The sequence below is a fragment of the Oncorhynchus kisutch genome, linkage group LG4 (assembly GCF_002021735.2).
Source record: "Oncorhynchus kisutch isolate 150728-3 linkage group LG4, Okis_V2, whole genome shotgun sequence".
NCBI classification, from domain to species: Eukaryota; Metazoa; Chordata; class Actinopteri; order Salmoniformes; family Salmonidae; genus Oncorhynchus; species Oncorhynchus kisutch.
Window position 1 is genome coordinate 42,903,378 of NC_034177.2, and position 20,204 is coordinate 42,923,581.

The following is a 20,204-nucleotide window of genomic DNA, read 5'->3' on the forward strand; positions in this document are numbered from 1 at the left end:
AGGGACCCCTTGCTGGGCCCGTAATTGAACTTGTGCTTTTGAAAGGAGGACATTTTAACTGGAGGCATATTAGGGAGAGGCACATGTTTGTTTAATTATGAGATAATAGTGATGCGCATCAAGTGCTCCAACACCGGCCAGTGAACCCTCCAAAGGTTTTCTTTAGCAGACACAATGCATTTCCAGTTTGTTCAACTGATATCCTGTTCTGTTTTGCAGTCAATTTTCTAGTCTAAACCAGGCAGTAAAGTGAGTCCATATATGAAAGAGTGTAGAATTCACAAATGGTATGTGTTGAAATGTCATTAAAGGCTCTTTTCATGTTTGCCATTCTGCCTAAGGTATTAGCCTGTACCTAACAGAGACACAGGAAATAGCATGGCATATACAGAAAACTCCAACAGACATGTGGTTAGCATGGTGGTGTTTGACTGTGCCCATGAGGCTGGGAAGTGAGTTAGAGAGTTAGCATGACATACTTGTTTGTCCCAGAGCCAGGTACTGGGTATGTGTACGCCCTGGGCCAGAGAGCCATCAGCAGCACACAGTCAGCAGGAGACTCAAATGCCCTTCTGCCCTGCTGGAAGGTGGTCCCATCACAACAGGGATAAATCTGCCTGGCAGAGCCCAAGCCAGAGTCAGAGGCAGCCATGCGCAGCGAGCTCAGCCCTGCAGAGTGGGGTGGTGGCGTCACATTTGTTACGTGGCACTCCGTGAGCTGCCTCTGGCTCCCAGCCCACTCAGACTGCCGTTCCAGTCCCAGCTCCACATCCAACACGCGGAGCCCCTCTTCAAATCCCTCCCCCCTGGTGCGCCTTGGCTAAACACAGAGGTGGTGTCTTAAGCCCCTGCCCAGACCCGGGGGATGGTGTGAAAGCACTGTGACGTGGCGCTCAGTAAATCCTGTCCAGAACCCCAGCAGCAGGTGTTATTAACACCACAGCACTCTGACCTCCCTGGCAGCATCCTACAACAGCTGCAGATCCTGGTCCCCTTCCAAATCCACATCTTCTTATTTACAGTTTCTCCCGCTTGTTTAGATTGAGAAGTGGCGGAGCTACTTTGCACTATAATCTTTTTTTTGAGTTGGATTTAGTGTGTGTAAAGCCAGATTTGTGGAGTTTTTTTTAAACGGACAACCGACAGGTTCATGTGAAGTTCAGAGGACAGAACTGTGGGACCTAATGGCAGGGGGATCTGGGATGTAGGGTGGATTTCACGGCCACCAAGAACAACGCTGATTTACATCTGTAGAAAAGCATGAAATGTCCCGTTGCCGCTATCCTCTTTTTTATGTTTGTCATATATATTTCAACCCAAAGCTGTGCTTTCTCGCTGTTACTTAATTCACAAGCTAAACCACATCAACATATTTTTGGCTCTGCTTTTAACGTCACTCGAACATAGCAGCGACTCATACAGCTGTTGACGTCTCATATCTTGCTTTTTTGTTGTTGAAAGATTCAGAATGAAGAATTGAAATGGGGTACGGCTCTGTCATCATCAGATGTGACATGGAATGGTCACAATGTCCCTACATGTTCTATCCATTGCCTAATTTCAGCTCCTCGCACAAATGAATAATGTCATAAGAGCGTCCCAAAGTTATCCTGGTCCCAGATCCGTTTGTGCTTTTTTGACCAACTCCTATGGTCAGTTGGCAAGGTAGCACAAACAGATCTGGGACAAGGCTATCCCAGGGTCAGATCATCTTTCAACTAAAATCTGTACAGTAAAATGTAGTATTTGCGGAGGACAAGCCCAAGGTGAAGGGGTGATGACATTGACCATAATCCCCTTTGTTCATGTGTTTATTTTAGTAATAGCCATGACATGTCCTTTGAACTGACACAATGGCTAATCCTACTGCGGTCAGCTTTAAATGCCACGTTCCTCTGTGTCCATCACGCCTCCTAGTGGAGTCCTATGATACATAGATATGATATTAACCTCTGTTCCAGAGGAAGTGAGCCCTTATGTCTTCCTGCCCTATAGGGCTGCTTAACCTACTCTCTGGCCGTACTTACACATCAGCTCCCCAGCTTGTCCTCTCACGTACTCCTGACACAGATACCATACACCACAGCAAATGACATTGTGATATTGGTGTGGTGTTCATCAAGATGTGTAATACTGTAGTCAGCAGTGCTGTAGTCGTCTGTTCGCTTCCCTTGAGCAGAACCACTAAGTTCATGGTGAGTTAGGCTAACTTTCTAAAAGTCATGGTCCTGTGGTTGTAATAGGTTTAAACCTCCGTTAGAGCAAGTTCTTTATGTGTGCTCCTATAAGATTAAAGAGGAATTTTATAACATGAAAGCCAATGATTTCTTAAGATGCACTATGCAGAAATTGCTCCGTCCATTTCCTGGTTTCTAAAATTCAAATAGCCTATTTTCAGTTTATGTGACAAAACAAGCAAGTATATTGTAGAGAATCGGTGTACCATCTAAACCGCTGTGAAATATATTTTCCATAACCAACGATATTATATTTTCAGTTGTTTGACGCTGGTGTAAAAAACAAAAAGCGTAAAAGACGCAAAGACCAAAACTTAAGAGCTGGAAGCATAGAAATAGCACACATGGAACAGATCTACCGCTTCTTTGACTTGCTTTCAATAAGACTGGCAGATCTATAACACACATTTATATGTGATTTTGGTCGGGTCACCCAAAAAGTTACAGCTTTAATGCTTTATTTCGGGAAGCATAGCCATTGTATGCTGTTTACCTGAAGTAATGCTGAGTAGGTCAAACTGTCCCTCTTCATCTTCCATTGGGACCTGACCTAAGACTTTTGATAGTTGTTCTTGAATTAGCAAGAAACATGGGATATGAAGATTTGAACTGGTGACCTTTCTGTTGCCAAGCAACATATTAACCTCTGGAACGGACTGTATCACTGCCTGGTATGGCAACTGCACCACCCTGCAAGCGCAGGTCTCTCCAGAGGGTGGTGCGGTCGGCCCAACGCATCACCGGGGGTACACTGACTGCCCTCTAGGACACCTACAGCACCGATGTCACAGGGAGGCCAAAAAGGACATCAACCACCGGAGGCACGGCCTGTTCACCCCGCTACCATCCAGAAGGCGAGGTCAGTACAGGTGCATCAAAGCTGGGACCGAGAGACTGAAAAACAGCTTCTATCTCAAAGCCATCAGACTGTTAAACAGCCATCACTAGCCGGGTACCATCTGGTTACTCAACCCTGCACATTTCCCTAAGTACATAGATATGGAATCACTGGTCACTTTAATAATGGATCACTGGTCACTTTAATGTTTACATACAGCTTTACTCATTTCATATGTACGTATATACTGTATTCTATTTTACTGTATTTTAGTCAATGCTACTCCGACATTGCTCTTCCTAATATTTATGTATTTCTTAATTCCATTACTTTACTTTTAGATTTGTTTGTATTGTTGTGAATTGTTAGATACTACTGCACTGTTGGAGCTAGAAGCACAAGCCTTTCGCTACACTCACATTAACATCTGTTAAATATGTGTATGTGACCAATACAATTAGATTTGATTTGAACAGTGGATTCTCATCCTTTGAAAGCAATGTCCTGATTTGTCATACATTTTGACAGTGTTGCCCTTACACCTTGTTTTTTAATTGGGATGGTATCCAACGAGAGTCTACCCAGCTAGCACATAACGCTCTGAGAACCATATGTATCTTAGAGCTTTGTGAGAGTGTGATTGTTCTATGGTTATTTTGCATATAAGCTTCCCACACCTTTCTGGGAATGGTGCACGGTAGTTGCTTGGCTTTGGAACATTATCAGCACATTTAAGGAACTTGACAAAAAACATTTATGTTCTTGGTGTTTTGTCACTTTAACAGAGCATTTACTAAAAGTTCAAACACAGATACATTTCATTTCAATTATGGTAATGTTCTAGGAACGTTCTCCAACTGGTTTGACATTGGGAATGTTCTCAAATAGTTCAGAGAACCTTAAGAAACAACATTCTTCTGTGGGAATTTCAGTGCAGAAATATTTTTTTCCTGGTTAAAGGCTAAGGAAATTCATTTCCATGTGTCCTATCTGTTCTTGGAGTTCAAAAAAGTGAAATCCAAAATAAGCTAACAGTGAAAGTTTTCAAGAATATATATATTTTTTTAAATCAAAATAACCTATCATTTCCATTAATAAAACCTCCCAGGTTGACTTTTAAGGAACCAGCGAAAAACGTTATCAGAGCCTCCTGTAACCTTAATGTAAACATTCACAGAGCAGGAGAAAATTCCACTTCTGTTCTCAGAAGTTAAGATCAAACACTTTCAGTTTTACCGGTCAGGAAACGTGTGGCTTAGTTCCCACAACCAATGTGAAACTATAAACACAAGTTCCCACAACTTCCAATTGTGCTAGCTTGGTAATGTTAAGGAATCTTGCTCTGGAGCTGTATGGTAGCATAGCCTACACCAACAGGCTCACTTACAAATGAGTACAGCATGGCTGAATACATATTTAATGAATGTCTTACTTAATCTCAATAGCCGGAGATGGGAAGATTGAGTCTCCGGCTGCCTCGGTCTTTCTCTTCAGTCATGCTGTTTCTCTCCGCCTCTGTAGCCTGCCGCTTAAAGATTCAACTGGACGGGTACACAGTTCTACAACTGGGCCATTTTGACATGAGGCCTACTTCATGGGGGCCGAGACGGCCCACAAAACCGTACCAGGGGTAAACGGAAGAGACTCAATGCTGGAATCAATTCAGATTTGATCTCTGTCAATTAGTACTGCATCTAATGATCTGATGATAATTCCGTAGTTACTCTGACAACACACCAGTTCATAGTTTGTAAGGAGCGATTGTGATGGATTGTACGGCATAGCAGAATCTCGAATTTCAATGTTTGTTCGAAGCAAAACTTTGATCAATGAACTAAAACAGATGTCAAACGAACGAACAGTTATGAAGAATTTTGATGTCTTCAACATGTAGATTTATAACATATTTGACATATTGAACTGATTAACAGACTGGATGTTCCATTGACAATGTTATGTCTGTAAATTACTACATAGAGTAATTAAATCAAGTGGCTGTACTATTATTGTATCAAGCTATACCCCATCCATGAACCAATCGGGTTATGGTTTCCTTAAAGAGCATCCCTATGATTTTTAATATGGAATGACTGAATCATTCTCTTTATATCTCTTTCAGTGAGTAGCATGACGTGTGGGTTTGTGAGCAATTCATTAACAGTACAAGTCTCTCTATTGTACTGTGGTAGTAGCCTAGCTGAAGGCCTGTCTGTGTTCACCCCTGTCACTATCTGTGGGGAGAATGACTCTGTACTGTACATCACTGCTAGTCATCAGCGGCAGATGAGAGGAGAGTCTGCCCCTTTAGTCCCATTTCCCCTGAGGATATGCACATCTCCTCACTGAATCAATCTGCAATGTCAAAAGACAGAGGGGAAGATCAATAACACAGCCATGGTCGCAGCCACTGTCACAGCTGCGATATGCAGTAGGGTCGTTCCACCATTTCGGTGCCTTTTGAGTAGTTTAACTTGGTCATTACAAAACCCACCTCATTTTAACATTATGTAATAAAGAGCACGTGTTCATTTTCATAAAAAACACATTCCCATCTCAAGAGGTTACATCAAAAAATGACTATTACACAGAACAAAAATATAAAAGCAACAAAGATTTGTACCGAGTTAGGGTTCATACAAGTAAATCAGTCAATTTAAATCGAGGGATTTCACATGACTGGGAATACAGATATGCAACTGTTGGTCACAGATACCTTAAAAAAAATAAAGTAGGGGCGTGGATCACAATGTCTGGTGTGACCACCATTTGCCCCATGCTGCGTGACACGTCCCTCTCACATAGAGTTGATCAGGCTGTTGACTATGGCCTGTAGAAAATTGTCCCACTGCTCTTCAATGGCTGTGTGAAGTTACTGGACCTTGGTGGGAACTGGAACACGCTGTTGTACACGACGATTCAGAGCATCCTAAACATCCTGTATGGGTGACATGTCGGGTGAGTATGCAGGCTATGGAAAAATTGGGACATTTTCAGTTTCCAGGAATTGTGTACAGATCCTTGTGACATGGGGCCGTGCATTATCATGCTGAAACATGAGGTGATGGCGGCGGATGAATGGCACGCCAATGGGTCTCACGATCTCATCACAGTAACTCTGTGCATTCAAATTGCCTTCGATAAAAATGCAATTGTGTTCGTTGTCTGTAGCTTATGTCTGCCCATACCATAACCCCACCTCTACCATGGGGCACTCTGTTCACAACATTGACATCAGCAAACCGCTCGCCACTTTACACGCTCTCTGCCATCTAGGGCTGACCCCAATTAGTCGACTGGTCGATTGTTTGGTCAATAGGCTGTTGGTCGAGAAGTAGCATATACAGTTCCTTCAGAAAGTATTCACACCCATTGACCTTTTCCACATTTTGTTACGTTACAGCCTTATTTTAAAATGGATTACATTTTGTTATCCTCAGCAATCTACACACAATACCCCATAATAACAAAGTGAAAATACATTTTTTGACATTTTTGCAATTGTATAAAATAATAAATAATAATAATACCTTATTTCCATAATTATTTAAACCCTTTGCTATGAGACTTGAAATTGAGCTCAGGTGCATCCTGAGATGTTTCTACAACTTCATTGGAGTCCACCTGTGGTAAATTCTATTGATTGGACATGATTTGGGAAAGCACACACCTGTATATATAAGGTCCCACAGTTGACAGTGCATATCAGAGCAAAAACCAAACCATGAGGTCGAAGGAATTGTCTGTAGATCTGGGGAAGGGTAGCAAAAAATGTCTGCATTGAAGGTCCCCAAGAACACAATGGCCTCCATCAAGAAGTTTGGAACCACCAAGACTCTTTCTAGAGCTGGCCACCCGGCAGAACTGAGCAATCTGGAGAAAAGGGCCTTGGCCAGGGAGGTGACCAAGAACCTGATGGTCACTCTGACCTGAGCTCCAGAGTTCTTCTGTGGAGATGGGAGAACCTTCCAGAAGGACAACCATCTCTGCAACACTCCAACAAGAAGGCCCTTCGATACCATCTATTGCATCTTGCCTATGCCGTTCTGTACCATCACTCATTCATATATCTTATATACATATTCTTTATCCCTTTACACTTGTGTGTATAAGGTAGTAGGTTTGGAATTGTTTCGTTAGATTACTCGTTGGTTATTACTGCATTGTCGGAACTAGAAGCACAAGCATTTCGCTACGCTCGCATCTGCTAACCATGTGTATGTGACAAATACATTTGATTTGATTTATATTAGAGTGGCCAGACGGAAGCCAGTCCTCAGTAAAATGCACATGAAAGCCCACTTGGAGTTTGCCAAAAGGCACCTAAAGACTCGCAGACCATGCGAAACCAGAATCTCTGTTCTGATGAAACTAAGATTGAACTCTTTGGCCTGAATGCCAAGCGTCGCGTCTGGAGGAAACCTGGCACCATCCCTATGGTGAAGCATAGTGGTGGCAGCATCATGCTGTGGGGATGTTTTTCTGTGGCAGGGACTGGGAGACTAGGCAGGATCGAGTCAATGAACAGAGCAATATATAGAGAGATCCTTGATGATAACCTGCTCCAGAGTGCTCAGGACCTCAGACTGGGGCAAAGGTTCACCTTCCAACAGGACATTGACCCTAAGCACACAAGACAACACAGGAGTGGCTTTGGGACAAGTCTCTGAATGTCTTTGAGTGGCCCAGCTACAATCATGAAACCAACATTTGTGTTAAACAAATCAAAATATATTTTATATTTGAGATTCTTCATTGTAGCCACCCTTTGCCTTGATGACAGCTTTGCATTCTCTCAACCAGCTTCATGAGGTAGTCACCTGGAATGCTTTTTCAACAGTCTTGAAGGAGTTCCCACATAAGCAGAGCACTTGTTGGCTGCTTTTCCTTCACTCTGCGGACCAACTCATCCCAAACCATCTCAATTGGGTTAAGGTCAGGTGATTGTGGAAGCCAGGTCATCTGATGCAGCACTACATCACTCTCCTTCTTTGTAAAATAGCCCTTACACAGCCTGGAGGTGTGTTTTGGGTCTTGTACAAATTGTACAAATTGTAGTCCCACAAACCAGATGAGATGGCATATCACTGCAGAATGCTGTGGTAGCCATGCTGGTTAAGTGTGCCTTGAATTCTAAATAAATTATAGGCAATGTCACTAGCAAGCACCCTCACACCATCAGATTGCGTCCTCCATGCTTCACGGTGGGAACCACCTATGTGGAGATCATCCGTTCACCTACTCTGCGTCTCACAAAGACACAACGGTTGGAACCAAAAATCTTAAATTTGGACCGAAGGACAGATTTCCACAGGTCTAATGTCCATCGCTTGCGTTTCTTTCCCCACGCAACTCTTCTTATTATTGGTGTCATTTAGTAGTGGTTTCTTTGCAGCAATTCGACCACAAAGGCCTTTTTCATGCAGTCTCCTCTGAACAGTTCATGTTGAGATGTGTCTGTTACTTGAACTCTGTGAGGTGCAATCTGAGGTGCAGTTAATTGCCGGTTTCTGAAGCTGGTAACTCTAATGGACTTATCCTCTGCAGCGGAGGTAACTCTGCGTCTTCCTTTCCTGTGGCGGTCCTCATGAGAGCCAGTTTCATCATAGCGCTTGAAGGTTTTTGCAACTGCACTTGAAGAAACTTCCAAAATTCTTGAAGTTTTCCGCATTGACTAACCTTCATGTCTTAAAGTAATGATAGACTGTCAATTCTCTTTGCTTATTTGAGCTTTTCTTGCCATAATATGGACATGGTCTTTTACCAAATAGGGCTGTCTTCTGTATACCACCCTACCTCATGAAGCTGGTTGAGAGAATGCCAAAAGTGTGCAAAGCTGTCATCAAGGAAAAGGGTTGCTACTTAGAAGAATCTCAAATATAAAATATATTTTGATTTGTTTAATACTTTTTTGGTTACTTCATGATTCCATGTGTGTTACTTCATAGTTTTGATGCCTTCACTATTATTCTCAATGTAGAAAATAGTCAAACTTAACTTGTTTGACTTGCACACTTTTCCAGCACAAAACACCTGGAAATTCCCCAAAAGAGTATATCCTGCTCACCTGCTTTTACACTATGGGTTGACTATTGGATGTTCAATGCTTCTTTAAAAAAATATATATTTTAAAAGGTATTGTTTCACCTCATGAAAATTAAAGTTCATTTCACGTAACAGGGTTGACCTTAAAATGAGCGACAGACATAAATGAAATAAATAATCACATTAAATAAATAATCATCTTCAGAAATGACTTTGTCAAAAAAAACAAAATAAGTAGAGATTTACAATGATGGTAACATTTTGGGGGATTAAATGGGTCAAAATCTTCCTAGAAGGAAAATGTTTTTAAAAAGTTGAGATTTGTTGAATTCTCCATGGGGTGTCTATTAAAGGGCAAGTCAATTAATGAAACAGGCTTTTAAAATGCAATATTGGTGCAACATTTCCACATGGAATATCAAAGGGACGCAAAAGGCACTCATTTCACGGAATGACCCAGTATTTGATCATACAGTAGATGCTACATGTAATCCATTTGACATGCTGAGATGGAAGAGGGCACATCAAATGGTCTTAAAGGGATTTCAGCTCGACACCAGCAATGGCTTTCTATTTAAATGGCAAAGAGTGGTGTACGTACCAAAGGAGTACTGTACAGCACATGGGGAATAAAAGGCAATACTCTATTGTGTGTATGTCTGTGAGGGAGGTCTATTATCTTGAGATCTCTAAGGAATGGTATGAATTAAAGTCCATTGCATAACTCCAGGGCTTTGTCTGTGTAATGTCTCTTTGTGATAGGCAGTCTGGTCTGATCCTTTTCATTCAATCTCTATGGGGAAATGAGTCAATTACAATACATCTAAATTGGTCAGATATTATATGTTATGTATTCTAGCCTCATGATTGGATGCTGTGCCAGTATGAGATCAACCTCTCATGACCACAGAGCACTGTTGCAGGGCACAAATGAATATTTCCCTGCATATACTAGTTGGCGTTATTGTGAAAGGGAAGCCTTAAAGATTTTTTAAGCGGGAGTGTTCTTTCCAAAATAAACACAGTAAGAATGGCCAGTTGATCCTACTGCGGGAACTGTTCTATTGGGATCAATATAGGCCAGCTTTTTTATCTGCGCTCCCACCAAAGTGTAAAAGATTCAAACGCTTTATAAATACTTCACAATCATTTCCGTGTAAGAGTTTCACAAAGTATTTCATATCAAGCTTGCAATATGACGGTTAAGACCGTCTATGGGCCCGTATTCTGCCGTTTATTTTCACATGTCCGCAAAGGCCAGGTCTGTGAAGAGAAAGACAACACGGGAATAAGTGAATGCTATGATGTTAGACCACATTTGCTCAGCAACAGGCAATGAATCCAGTGTAGCCGTGATTATTTTGGCTGAAGTCAAAGATAAAGTCACAGGGCAGTTTTTCCCTTTCTTTTTTTCTGTTGGTTTAGAAGCCCAAGCAACTGTTAACTGATATCTTCCTGTTCATGGGTGTTTAAAAACCCACATCACAGCCAAAACATAACAATAAAATCCATTGTAGTTGACTTTTGCAACACATTCTAAAGATGCAGTCTAACACTTGGCTGAGAAAATTGTGCATGATAGATAACGATACATGACACACTTGTGTTTTTCCTTTTCCGTTAACAAACCGTTATACTTTGTGTTGTTTTTCCAGTTATTACATTCAATCTTATGCTCAATTGACCGACATGGCCTGGATCAAAATCAAATGCAAAGACTCCAAGAGTTAGAAAAATCACCAATCAACCAGAAAACGACTTTGGCTCTAGCTTCTCATGATATTTTCTTTCTGTTGCTGCTAGCTTTCCAGTCGATTGCCGTTCCTCCTAGTTTCAGCTCTGTTGTTGTTTTCTCTCTCTTCCAGAGGAGGAACGTCCACCTGCTGTTGAGTGTGTTGCTGTTGGCTGCCTGGGGGGCTGTTCTGCTGGTCTGCCGCCTTTACTGGATGGGTAACAAACCACCCAACTTCTCCAACTCAGACAACCCAGCGGGGGACTCCCCGTCCCTTCTCACCCGAGCACTTACCTTCCTCTACCTGCCCGCTGTCAACATGTGGCTCCTCCTCTGCCCGGACACGCTGAGCTTCGATTGGTCCATGGACGCCTTGCCTCTGATCAGAGGCATTGTCGAATGGAGGAACCTTCATACCGTGGCCTTCTATGTGGGACTGCTCCTCCTGACTTGGTTTGGGCTTTGCACCCGCCGGGTCAAGGGCAAGGAGACCAACGGAAAAACCCATCATGTAACCAACGGCAACGGGAAGTCCAACACCAATGGACACAGCTATTACCACCCTGACCTTCCCGACCACACAAACTCTGAAACAGAACCTCACCCTGCCAGTGCACAAAACGGTACCAAAAAGCATTACGTCACGAGGACTCGACTGCCCACCACTGAGAATGTAGTGGCGTTCTCCTTGGGCCTACTGGCCATCCCTTTCCTCCCTGCCACCAACCTGTTCTTCTACGTGGGCTTTGTGATAGCAGAGAGAGTACTGTACATCCCCAGTATGGGCTTCTGTCTGCTGCTGGCGGTGGGGCTGAGGTCCCTGTACGTGCGGCTGAGGCGGAGGTCGTCCAGGACTGTGGTGGTGTACTGTAGCGCTGCCATGGTCCTGCTGTTTGGAGTTAAAACGGTGCTGAGGAACCAGGACTGGCAGAACGAGGAGATGCTCTACAAGTCAGGAATATACGTGAATCCTGCTAAAGGTAACACACACAGACAAGCATACACACACACACTTTAACATTCTCACATAATATAGGTTGACTCTGTATGGCCTAAAGTAACATCACGTGAAGTGATAGCGCGATAGCTACTCCCTGTTCATGTGGGAGTGATAGAAAGGGTGATTTTTAAAATGTACTCTGAGATGTGAGCATGAGTTTTCAGAGCTCCTTGTTAAATTGTTTACAGTATATCTGCTTCCAGACAGTTTATCCTCTCCAGGCAGTATATCATGGCTGAAGGACCTTTCAACACAAAGCCTTCATTGTAAACCTACTAAATATTCCACTATGGCAGACTAGAGTCTCTCTCCTTCTTGCTTTTGGAGGACATCTTCACTGACATCGTTGCTTGATTGGCAATGAGGGGAAACTACATTACTAGAATATTCAAACATTTAAATTTAGGCTCACGGTCATCCAAAGATTACTGTATAGCTAATAGTGTTACTCCTGAGATAGTGAGCCCGGGCTAAGGACAAAGGTAACGGCAGGACATGTTGTGTTAGCTCATTTCCCTTTCAGATTCTGCGGCAGGGCCGATACATGACAGGTGTTTATCCTGGCAACGCAACTCAGAGCAGCAGCTACGTTCCTTCCCTGGCTCACTGTCTTCATACGATGTGTGATGAGACGCAATGGGCCGCGTCTGAAATAGTGACACACTCCGTTAAGCATTGAGAATAAGTTCTGTGAGAAAGCACAGTTAAAGAGGCGGAACAAATTCACATGGCAAGGTTTCTGTTGTAGTATATTCCCTTTTTAAAAGGTCTTATTGTATTTATAGTCGCATTTTAGAGGGTGAAGTTATTGACTTGTTTTTTTTTTTTGTTGCTCTGCTCGGCTTTCCTATTGTTGTTATTTAGACTTCGGCGATATCTCTCTCGGACGCCTTAACTAATATATAAATGCATAGCTCAAAAAGGAGCCTTTGGCATAACTGAGCACTTGATACATTTTTATGAAATGCAACCCGAATGACTCACTCTTTGTCTTTCCTGTCCTATACAGCCATCGGGAGAGCATCTAAGGGACAGATTGTTCACTGTCATTCATGTTCACAGTTCTCTTACTCTTACTGCCTTCGGCAGTATATAGACCCAGTTAAATAGTGCATAAGTGCATACATAAGCCCATATGTATACATGATGGATCCCAACTGTCCATACTTAGCTGCAGTATTGATTTAGTTGTCAAGCTAAAATATTGAAGAGTAACACTATTCAGTCGATTTGTTTGTCAAGCTACACTATATATACAAAAGTATGTGGACACCCTGTCAAATGAGTGGATTTGGCTATTTCAGCCACACCCGTTACTGACAGGTGTATAAAATTGAGCACATAGCCATGCAGTCTCCATAGACAAACATTGGCACTACAATGGCCTTACTGAAGAACTCAGTGACGTTTATCGTGGCACAGTCATAGGATGCCGCCTTTCCAACAAGTCAGTTGGTCAAATTTCTGCCCTGCTGGAGCTGCCCCGGTCAACTGCAAGTGCTGTTATTGTGAAGTGTCTAGGAGCAACAACGGCTCAGCCACGAAGTGGTAGGCCACACAGGCTCACAGAAGGGGACCGCCGAGTTCTAAAGCACGTAGCGCATAAAACCATCTTTCCTTGGTTGCAACACTCACTACCGAGTTTCAAACTGCCTCTGGAAGCAACATCAGCACAAGAAATGTTCGGCAGGAGCTTCATGAAATAGGTTTCAATGGCCGAGCAGCCGCACACAAGCCTAAGATCACCATGTGCAATGACAAGCGTCTGCTGGAGTGCGAGCCAGGTAAAGCTTGCCGCCATTGGACTCAGTGGAGCAGTGGAAATGCGTTCCCTGGAGTGATGAATCACTCTTCACCATCTGGCAGTCCGACGGGCGAATCTGGGTTTGGCGGATGCCAGGAGAATGCTACCTGCCTCAATTCACTGTAAAGTTTGGTGGATGAGGAATAATGGTCTGGGGCTGTTTTTCATGGTTAGGGCTAGGCCCCTCAACCCCATGAAACACCTTTGGGATGAATTGGAACGCCGACTGCGAGCCAGGCTAATCACCCAACATCAGCGCCCAACCTCACTAATGCTCTTGGCTGAATGAATGCAAGTCTCCTCACCAATGTTCCAACATCTAGTGGAAAGCCTTGAGAGAGTGGAGGCTGTTATAGCAGCAAAAGGGGGGACCAACTCCATATTCATGTCCATGATTTTGGAATGATATGTTCGACGAGCAGGTGTCCACATACTTTTAATCATGTTGTGCATGTGCATTTTCTTGTAAAGCAGTAATCAATATAGACATTTTTCATAGGAAAATACAAATACCACTTGACAACAGAAATGTAGCTAATATACCTACTCCATTCACACCCCTGAGATTGCACCATTGTCCAGTCTGCCAGACTACATTTTCCCTCTATATTAATATACTATAGAGCAGTCGTATGGAACCGTTATTTTATTCATTTTCTGTTTGGAAATAATTGGGCTCTTTGACACACTGACTCCCTGGGGAGTCTTTCTTTCCTTAGCCTCTAGTCCTCAGTACCAGCTGTGGATATGCCCTCTGTCCCAGCCTGCACAATGCCCTCTAACGAGGGTTAAACCAGCCTGTTCCCATATCAGTTTGCGCTGTCTTGCCAACCCCTATGGTCATTATTTGACGTGACGTGGCAAGACAATACAGATCTGGGATCAGGCTTTATTTATATAGCACATTTTAGACATGAATGCAACGCAATGCGCTTCACAGGGAAAAAAAGAATAAAAAACAATTAAATATTTACTACACAACAAACATAAGAGGATAAAAAAGAAAAGATTAACAACAAAAACTGAAAGTCTAAAAAAGCACTGTAAGGAAAAGCGAAGGTGTATAAGATCTGTTTTAAATATGTCCATAGTTTCGAAATCCCTCAGGTTCTCTGGCAGGCTATTCCAGAGGCTGGGGGCATAGTAACTAAAGGCTGCCTATCCATGCCCCTTGGTCCTAGAGTTAAAAATGACTAAAAGGCCAGTGCCATAGGACCTGAGGTACATAACTCAAAATCATGTCTGACATGCATTGGGGTGCACAATCATAGATTGATTTAAAACCAATAGAATCATCTTTAAAACCTCACAGGCAGCTAGTGCAGACTTGAAAATCGGTGTAATGTGTGCTCCCGGTCTGGTCTTGGTCAGTAACCGTGCTGCAGCATTCTGTATGTTTTGCAGTTGACCAATGGCTTCCTTGGGTAGACCAGACATGAGAGCATTACAGTGGTCAAGCCTGCTTGTAATATAAGCATGGATGAGTTTCTCTGTACAGCCTAAGATAGAAACGGCCTCAACTTGGCAATGTTCCTCAGGTGGTAAAAAGCTATTTTGGTCCCATTCCTAATGTGTGGTTCGATATTGAGTTCAGAATCTAAAATGACACCTAGGATTTTTACCTGGTGTTTTATCTTTATTCAAATGTGCGGCCAGATTATTTCTCTGTGTTTTGGCTCCAATAATAAGGTCCTCGGTCTTGTCTTGATTTAGATGGAGGAAGTTGTGAGCCATCCAAGTATTTAAATCACTAATACAGTCTAATAATTTATCTGTGGAGCTAAAATCCTCTGGTGACACAGAAATGTAAAGTTGTGTATCGTCTGCATAGCAGTGGAAACCAATGCTGGGCTTTCTATTAACGCTGCCAAGGGGTAACACATAAACTGAACAGTACCGGACCCAAAACACCACATGTGATATCTATTTTTAGAACCGGACCAGAGGCCAATCCACCTCCTTTTTTTTCACCTTTATTTAAGCAGGTAGGCCAGTTGAGAACAAGTTCTCATTGACAACTGCAACCTGGCCAAGATAAAGCAAAGCAGTGCGACAAAAACAACAACGCAGTTTTACGAGGGTATGTTTGGCAGCATGAGTGAAGGAGGCTTTGTTTGCGAAATAGGAAGCCGATTCTAGATTTTATTTTGGATTGGAGATGCTTAATGTGACTCTGGAAGGAGAGTTTACAGTCTAACCAGGCACCTAGGTATTTGTAGTTGTCCACATATTCTGGCCAAGATAAAGCAAAGCAGTGCGACAAAAACAACAACACAGAGTTACACATGGAATAAACAGCTAGCTAGTATACTCATTCGGCTGGCCGGGAGATGGGCCTAGCTCGAGGCTACCTCAAGGCTAACTGGTGCTTGCTACGGGACAGAGGCCTTAGCCAACAGGAGCCACTCGGTTGCAGCTAGGTAGCTGCGATGATCCGGTGTAATGGTCCAGGGCTTGCGTCAGGAATGTGGTGATGTGGTGGAGAAAAGCAGTCAGATATGCTCTGGGTTGATATCGCGCTGTGCCGACTGGCAGGTAATTGTCCGAGCTAAAGCTGGCTAGTGTCCCAGCTAAAGGTGAAGACCGCTAGCAGTGGCAAACAATGATTAGTAGCTAGTAGCTAGTTTGCTGGATAGCTTCTGATGGAGTTTTCAGTTATAAGGTATAAAAAATAGCATATTCGAACCACATTGGATGAGGCTGGTTGCAGGAAAGTATGTTTCGTTCGTAGATGGAAGGTGAGATTAAAATATATACAAAAAAATACAAAAAACAGACTATTTACAGACTAATTAACACGCGACAAGAAAAACACACGTCCGTCTGCTACGCCATTTTGGATCTCTCCAGTCTGTCCAGAAGGACATCATGGTCAACAGTGTCAAATGCAGCACTTAAATCCAAGAGTACAAGGACAGATACCTGTTTGGCATCTGTGTTGGCTCTAAGCTAATTTACCACTTTAACTAAGGCACAGAGACGTGCTTTACTGTGCTGGGCCCAAAAGCCAGATTGGAATAAACAAATATACAGTTGGCAATTAAAAAATAATTTAGCTGTTTGAAACTATTTCTCCAGAATTTTCCTTAAGGTTGGAGATTGGCCGAAAATTGCTAAGAGCTGAATAATCTAGGTTACTTTTATTCAGAAGAGGTTTCACCATAGCAGTTTTTAGTGCAGCGAGGAAAGTGCCTGTGGACAGGCAGTGGTTAACAATAGCTCATACTTTTTCAGATACGCAAATAAAAACCTAAGGCAGGGATAGAGGGTGTTCAAAAGAGGCTGGCGGCCATGTTGATTGACCCTGTTAACCTTATTTTCTCCCTCTATCAGCATGGGGCAATCTTGGAAACGTCCTAAAGAACCAGGGCAAGATGGCGGAGGCGGAGCAGGCGTACAGGAACGCCCTCTACTACCGCCGGAACATGGCAGACATGCTGTATAACCTGTGAGTGTCTTTATCAAATCAAATGTATTTATAAAGCCCTTTTTACTTCAGCATACACTCTGTTTGCATACATGATCATCACCGTCTCCCCTTACACACACACACACACGTCTGTCTATTGATCAGTGGTCTTCACAGAGAGGAAATTGTGTTTTGTGTTCCTGCTGTGTCTGTGACAGTAGGTTGTTAATCATGCCATGTCAGCATGAGGGTAGGACAACAGCCAGCAGACAGCCAATACTCAAACATTAGCCCCAAACATTAGCCCCCCTTTAGGTGTTACTCAACAGAACCTTTAGATTATGTTCCACTTTTAGATTGTTTAGAACAGATGTAGAGATTAGGTACAGTAGCATTTTATTTCACGGCACTGTTTCCAATTATATTTATCTAGTAATTACTGGGAAGCTGTATTACCTTGTTGTCTTATGTTGTTCAGTCTTATTAGACACATTGGACGTTAATTAGTCACTTCTGTTGAGATTTGTAGACGTGAGAGTCCCTAACTTTCTCTGTTACTTCTCTCTGTTATAGCGGTTTGCTGCTACAAGAAAACAACAAGTTCTCTGAGGCGCTCCACTACTATAAACTGGCCATTGGGAGCAGGCCAACTCTGGCTTGTAAGTACAGCTCCTCTTTTTGTTAACAATTTCCAGCTCTTGGTATTGCACAGTGCCAATGTCCAGGCAACTGCCAATGGGACTGAGGGTGAGGGAGGGCACAGGCAGGCCTGCTACATTGCTAAATGAATGATTGAATACAACCTGTAGATTAGCTTTCAAGGACCACAAGCCGACAGATTAAACTATTGCATAATTTAATTTAATATGAATCGAGGTCAAAGTCTCTCTCTCTCTCCTCTCTCAATTATGATTATTTTCTTCTTTCTTCCTCTCTTACCTTGAGGAAAGTTGCATGCATGTTTTCTGTTAGTTCATTGTCCCCCTCTTTCTCTCTCCTTCTCCCTTAATGGTGCTAGTTTTCCTTGAGTCTTACCTTAACTCTTTCATGCACACTTCCTGCTAGCTCGTTATCAGCATCGGTCAACTGTCACACTGCCTGGTTAGCAGAAGTCACTCTCACGTGCTCCATTATTCCCCATTGTTTTTCCTATTAACCGATGACAGATAAACAGTGGAGTCCTTGATTTCCCTTCCATTGTCTCCCAAAGTGTAATTAATAATGATGAATATAATCAAGATGATGATCATAGTCCTCATTCATTATGCAATTACCCCATCTTTTACTGGCGATAGCTAAATGAATGAGTTACCTAAAGCGGTGGTCGTGGTGATGGAAGTGAAGGAATGAGAGCAAGTCAGATAATAGATGTCATTTGTCAAGGTCTTACCATTCTTCACTGCGTTTAACTGACAGCTGGTACAACTTGGAATCTGGTCAAGTAACGATTCCAAAGTGCCATCTCCATGACGATTGAAAAGCTCTAGTGATAGACAGTTCTATTCACACTCTTCTCATATCCCTTCCAGGCACACATCCTTAATGGAAACAGTCTTCACCAACACTCTAGCCAAGGGAATATATGCAATTTATTCCTAGAATGGGATTGTTGAGTAGAATTTGGAACTTGGCCAGTTCACTTTGGATGGACAAAGGACAGAGAGAACTGAGGAGAGGGGCTAGGTAGGACACTAGTGTAGTCTACGTTTCATCATGGCATGTAGAGGCACACATACATTATTAGTAGAGCCAGTTCCACCCCACAGACTCCCATTCACATTCCATCCCCTCTGAGTCTTGAACATGTATTGGCACCCCATGGATGTGGCAGCCAATTGATCCACAGTGGGTGGCCAATTTATTTCCGAAAGACGCTTGATAATGACTAGTTTCAGCCCCATAGAGCCTAATTACTCTCTGCCTGCATGTTGATCGTATATTTGATCTCCCGTTCCCCCCTGCAGCAGCCTACTTGAACACAGGGATCGTCCTGATGAACCAGGGGAGACTGGATGAAGCCAAGAGGACCTTCCTGACCTGCGCCGATATCCCCGACGAGAACCTGAAAGACCCCCACGCCCACAAGAGCTCCGTTACCAGCTGCCTATACAACCTGGGCAAGCTGCTCCATGAGCAGGGGCACCAGGAGGTAGGATAGAGGGGCAGATGGAGGGTACACACACACACACACACACTCACAGGGACACACACACACCAAACATACACACAGAAACACACACCAGTGGAGGCTGCTGAGAGGAGGAAGAATGGAATGGAGTCAATGGAGTGGTATCAAACACGTAGTTTCCATGTGGTTGATACCATTCCATTGACTGCAGTAGAGAAATGACTTGTGGCCCCGGCCTGGTTGGGCCCTCGTGCCTAATGGATGGTTATTTTTGTTTTATTCATTCATAGGAGGCCCTCACGGTGTATAAAGAAGCAATACGGAAAATGCCAAGACAATTTGCACCTCAGAGCCTCTATAACATGATGGGTAAGCGGCAATTCTCTTTCTCTCGAACCAAACACAGAAGATGTTTTTTTTTTGTGAGAAAAAATAATATTAAAATGGAATAGAAGATTGGTAGATTGGAATGCAAGTTAATGTGTGTTTCATTTGGAAGTGTGGGGGTACATTTGCAACCATTGTGTCAGCTGTTGGCTGTTTGTTGAACTTTATTCCACCTGAAGGGTCTCAGGATTGAATTGTATTGCTTGTGGCCAGGGTCTTGAGCTCGTCAGCTGAGCTAGACTTACAGTAAGCATGACAAATTAGCATGGTTTCGGAGGGTAGACTCTGCCTAGGGTTGTTCTTTTTAAAAGGTGCTCTGTTTTCACAACGTCTTATAAATCTTCATCGTTTTTTTTCCTAAGATACGTAAACCGGCATCAAAGTCGGGGTGTGTGGCAGCAGCTCAACGCACCCATTGAGGCCCCAATGTTGAGGTTTCCACTGTGCGTTAACGCAGTTAATTTGCTTTCCACTGCAATAATAACCGCGCTCCTCAAGTTACAGTCATGTGAAAGCAGCTGCAGACTGAGTTGTGACTTTTGATTGCAAAAAACAATAATATTTAATTTCAAGTGACCCCCAATTCCACTCACACCCTTGTCACTCAATGGCCATTCTCAGCCCTGC

The 20,204-nt window shown here is 43.1% G+C and overlaps 1 protein-coding gene across 1 annotated transcript in view; it reads left to right on the forward strand.

Moving 5' to 3' along the window:
* Window positions 1-20,204, forward strand: part of tmtc2b (transmembrane O-mannosyltransferase targeting cadherins 2b) — a 169,895-nt gene that overhangs the window by 103,379 nt on the left and 46,312 nt on the right. The window contains exons 3-7 of the mRNA XM_020481051.2: window positions 10,983-11,829; window positions 16,987-17,101; window positions 17,636-17,721; window positions 19,027-19,211; window positions 19,481-19,559. Coding sequence (XP_020336640.1) covers window positions 10,983-11,829; window positions 16,987-17,101; window positions 17,636-17,721; window positions 19,027-19,211; window positions 19,481-19,559 — 1,312 coding nt within the window. The remainder of the gene's footprint in view (window positions 1-10,982; window positions 11,830-16,986; window positions 17,102-17,635; window positions 17,722-19,026; window positions 19,212-19,480; window positions 19,560-20,204) is intronic.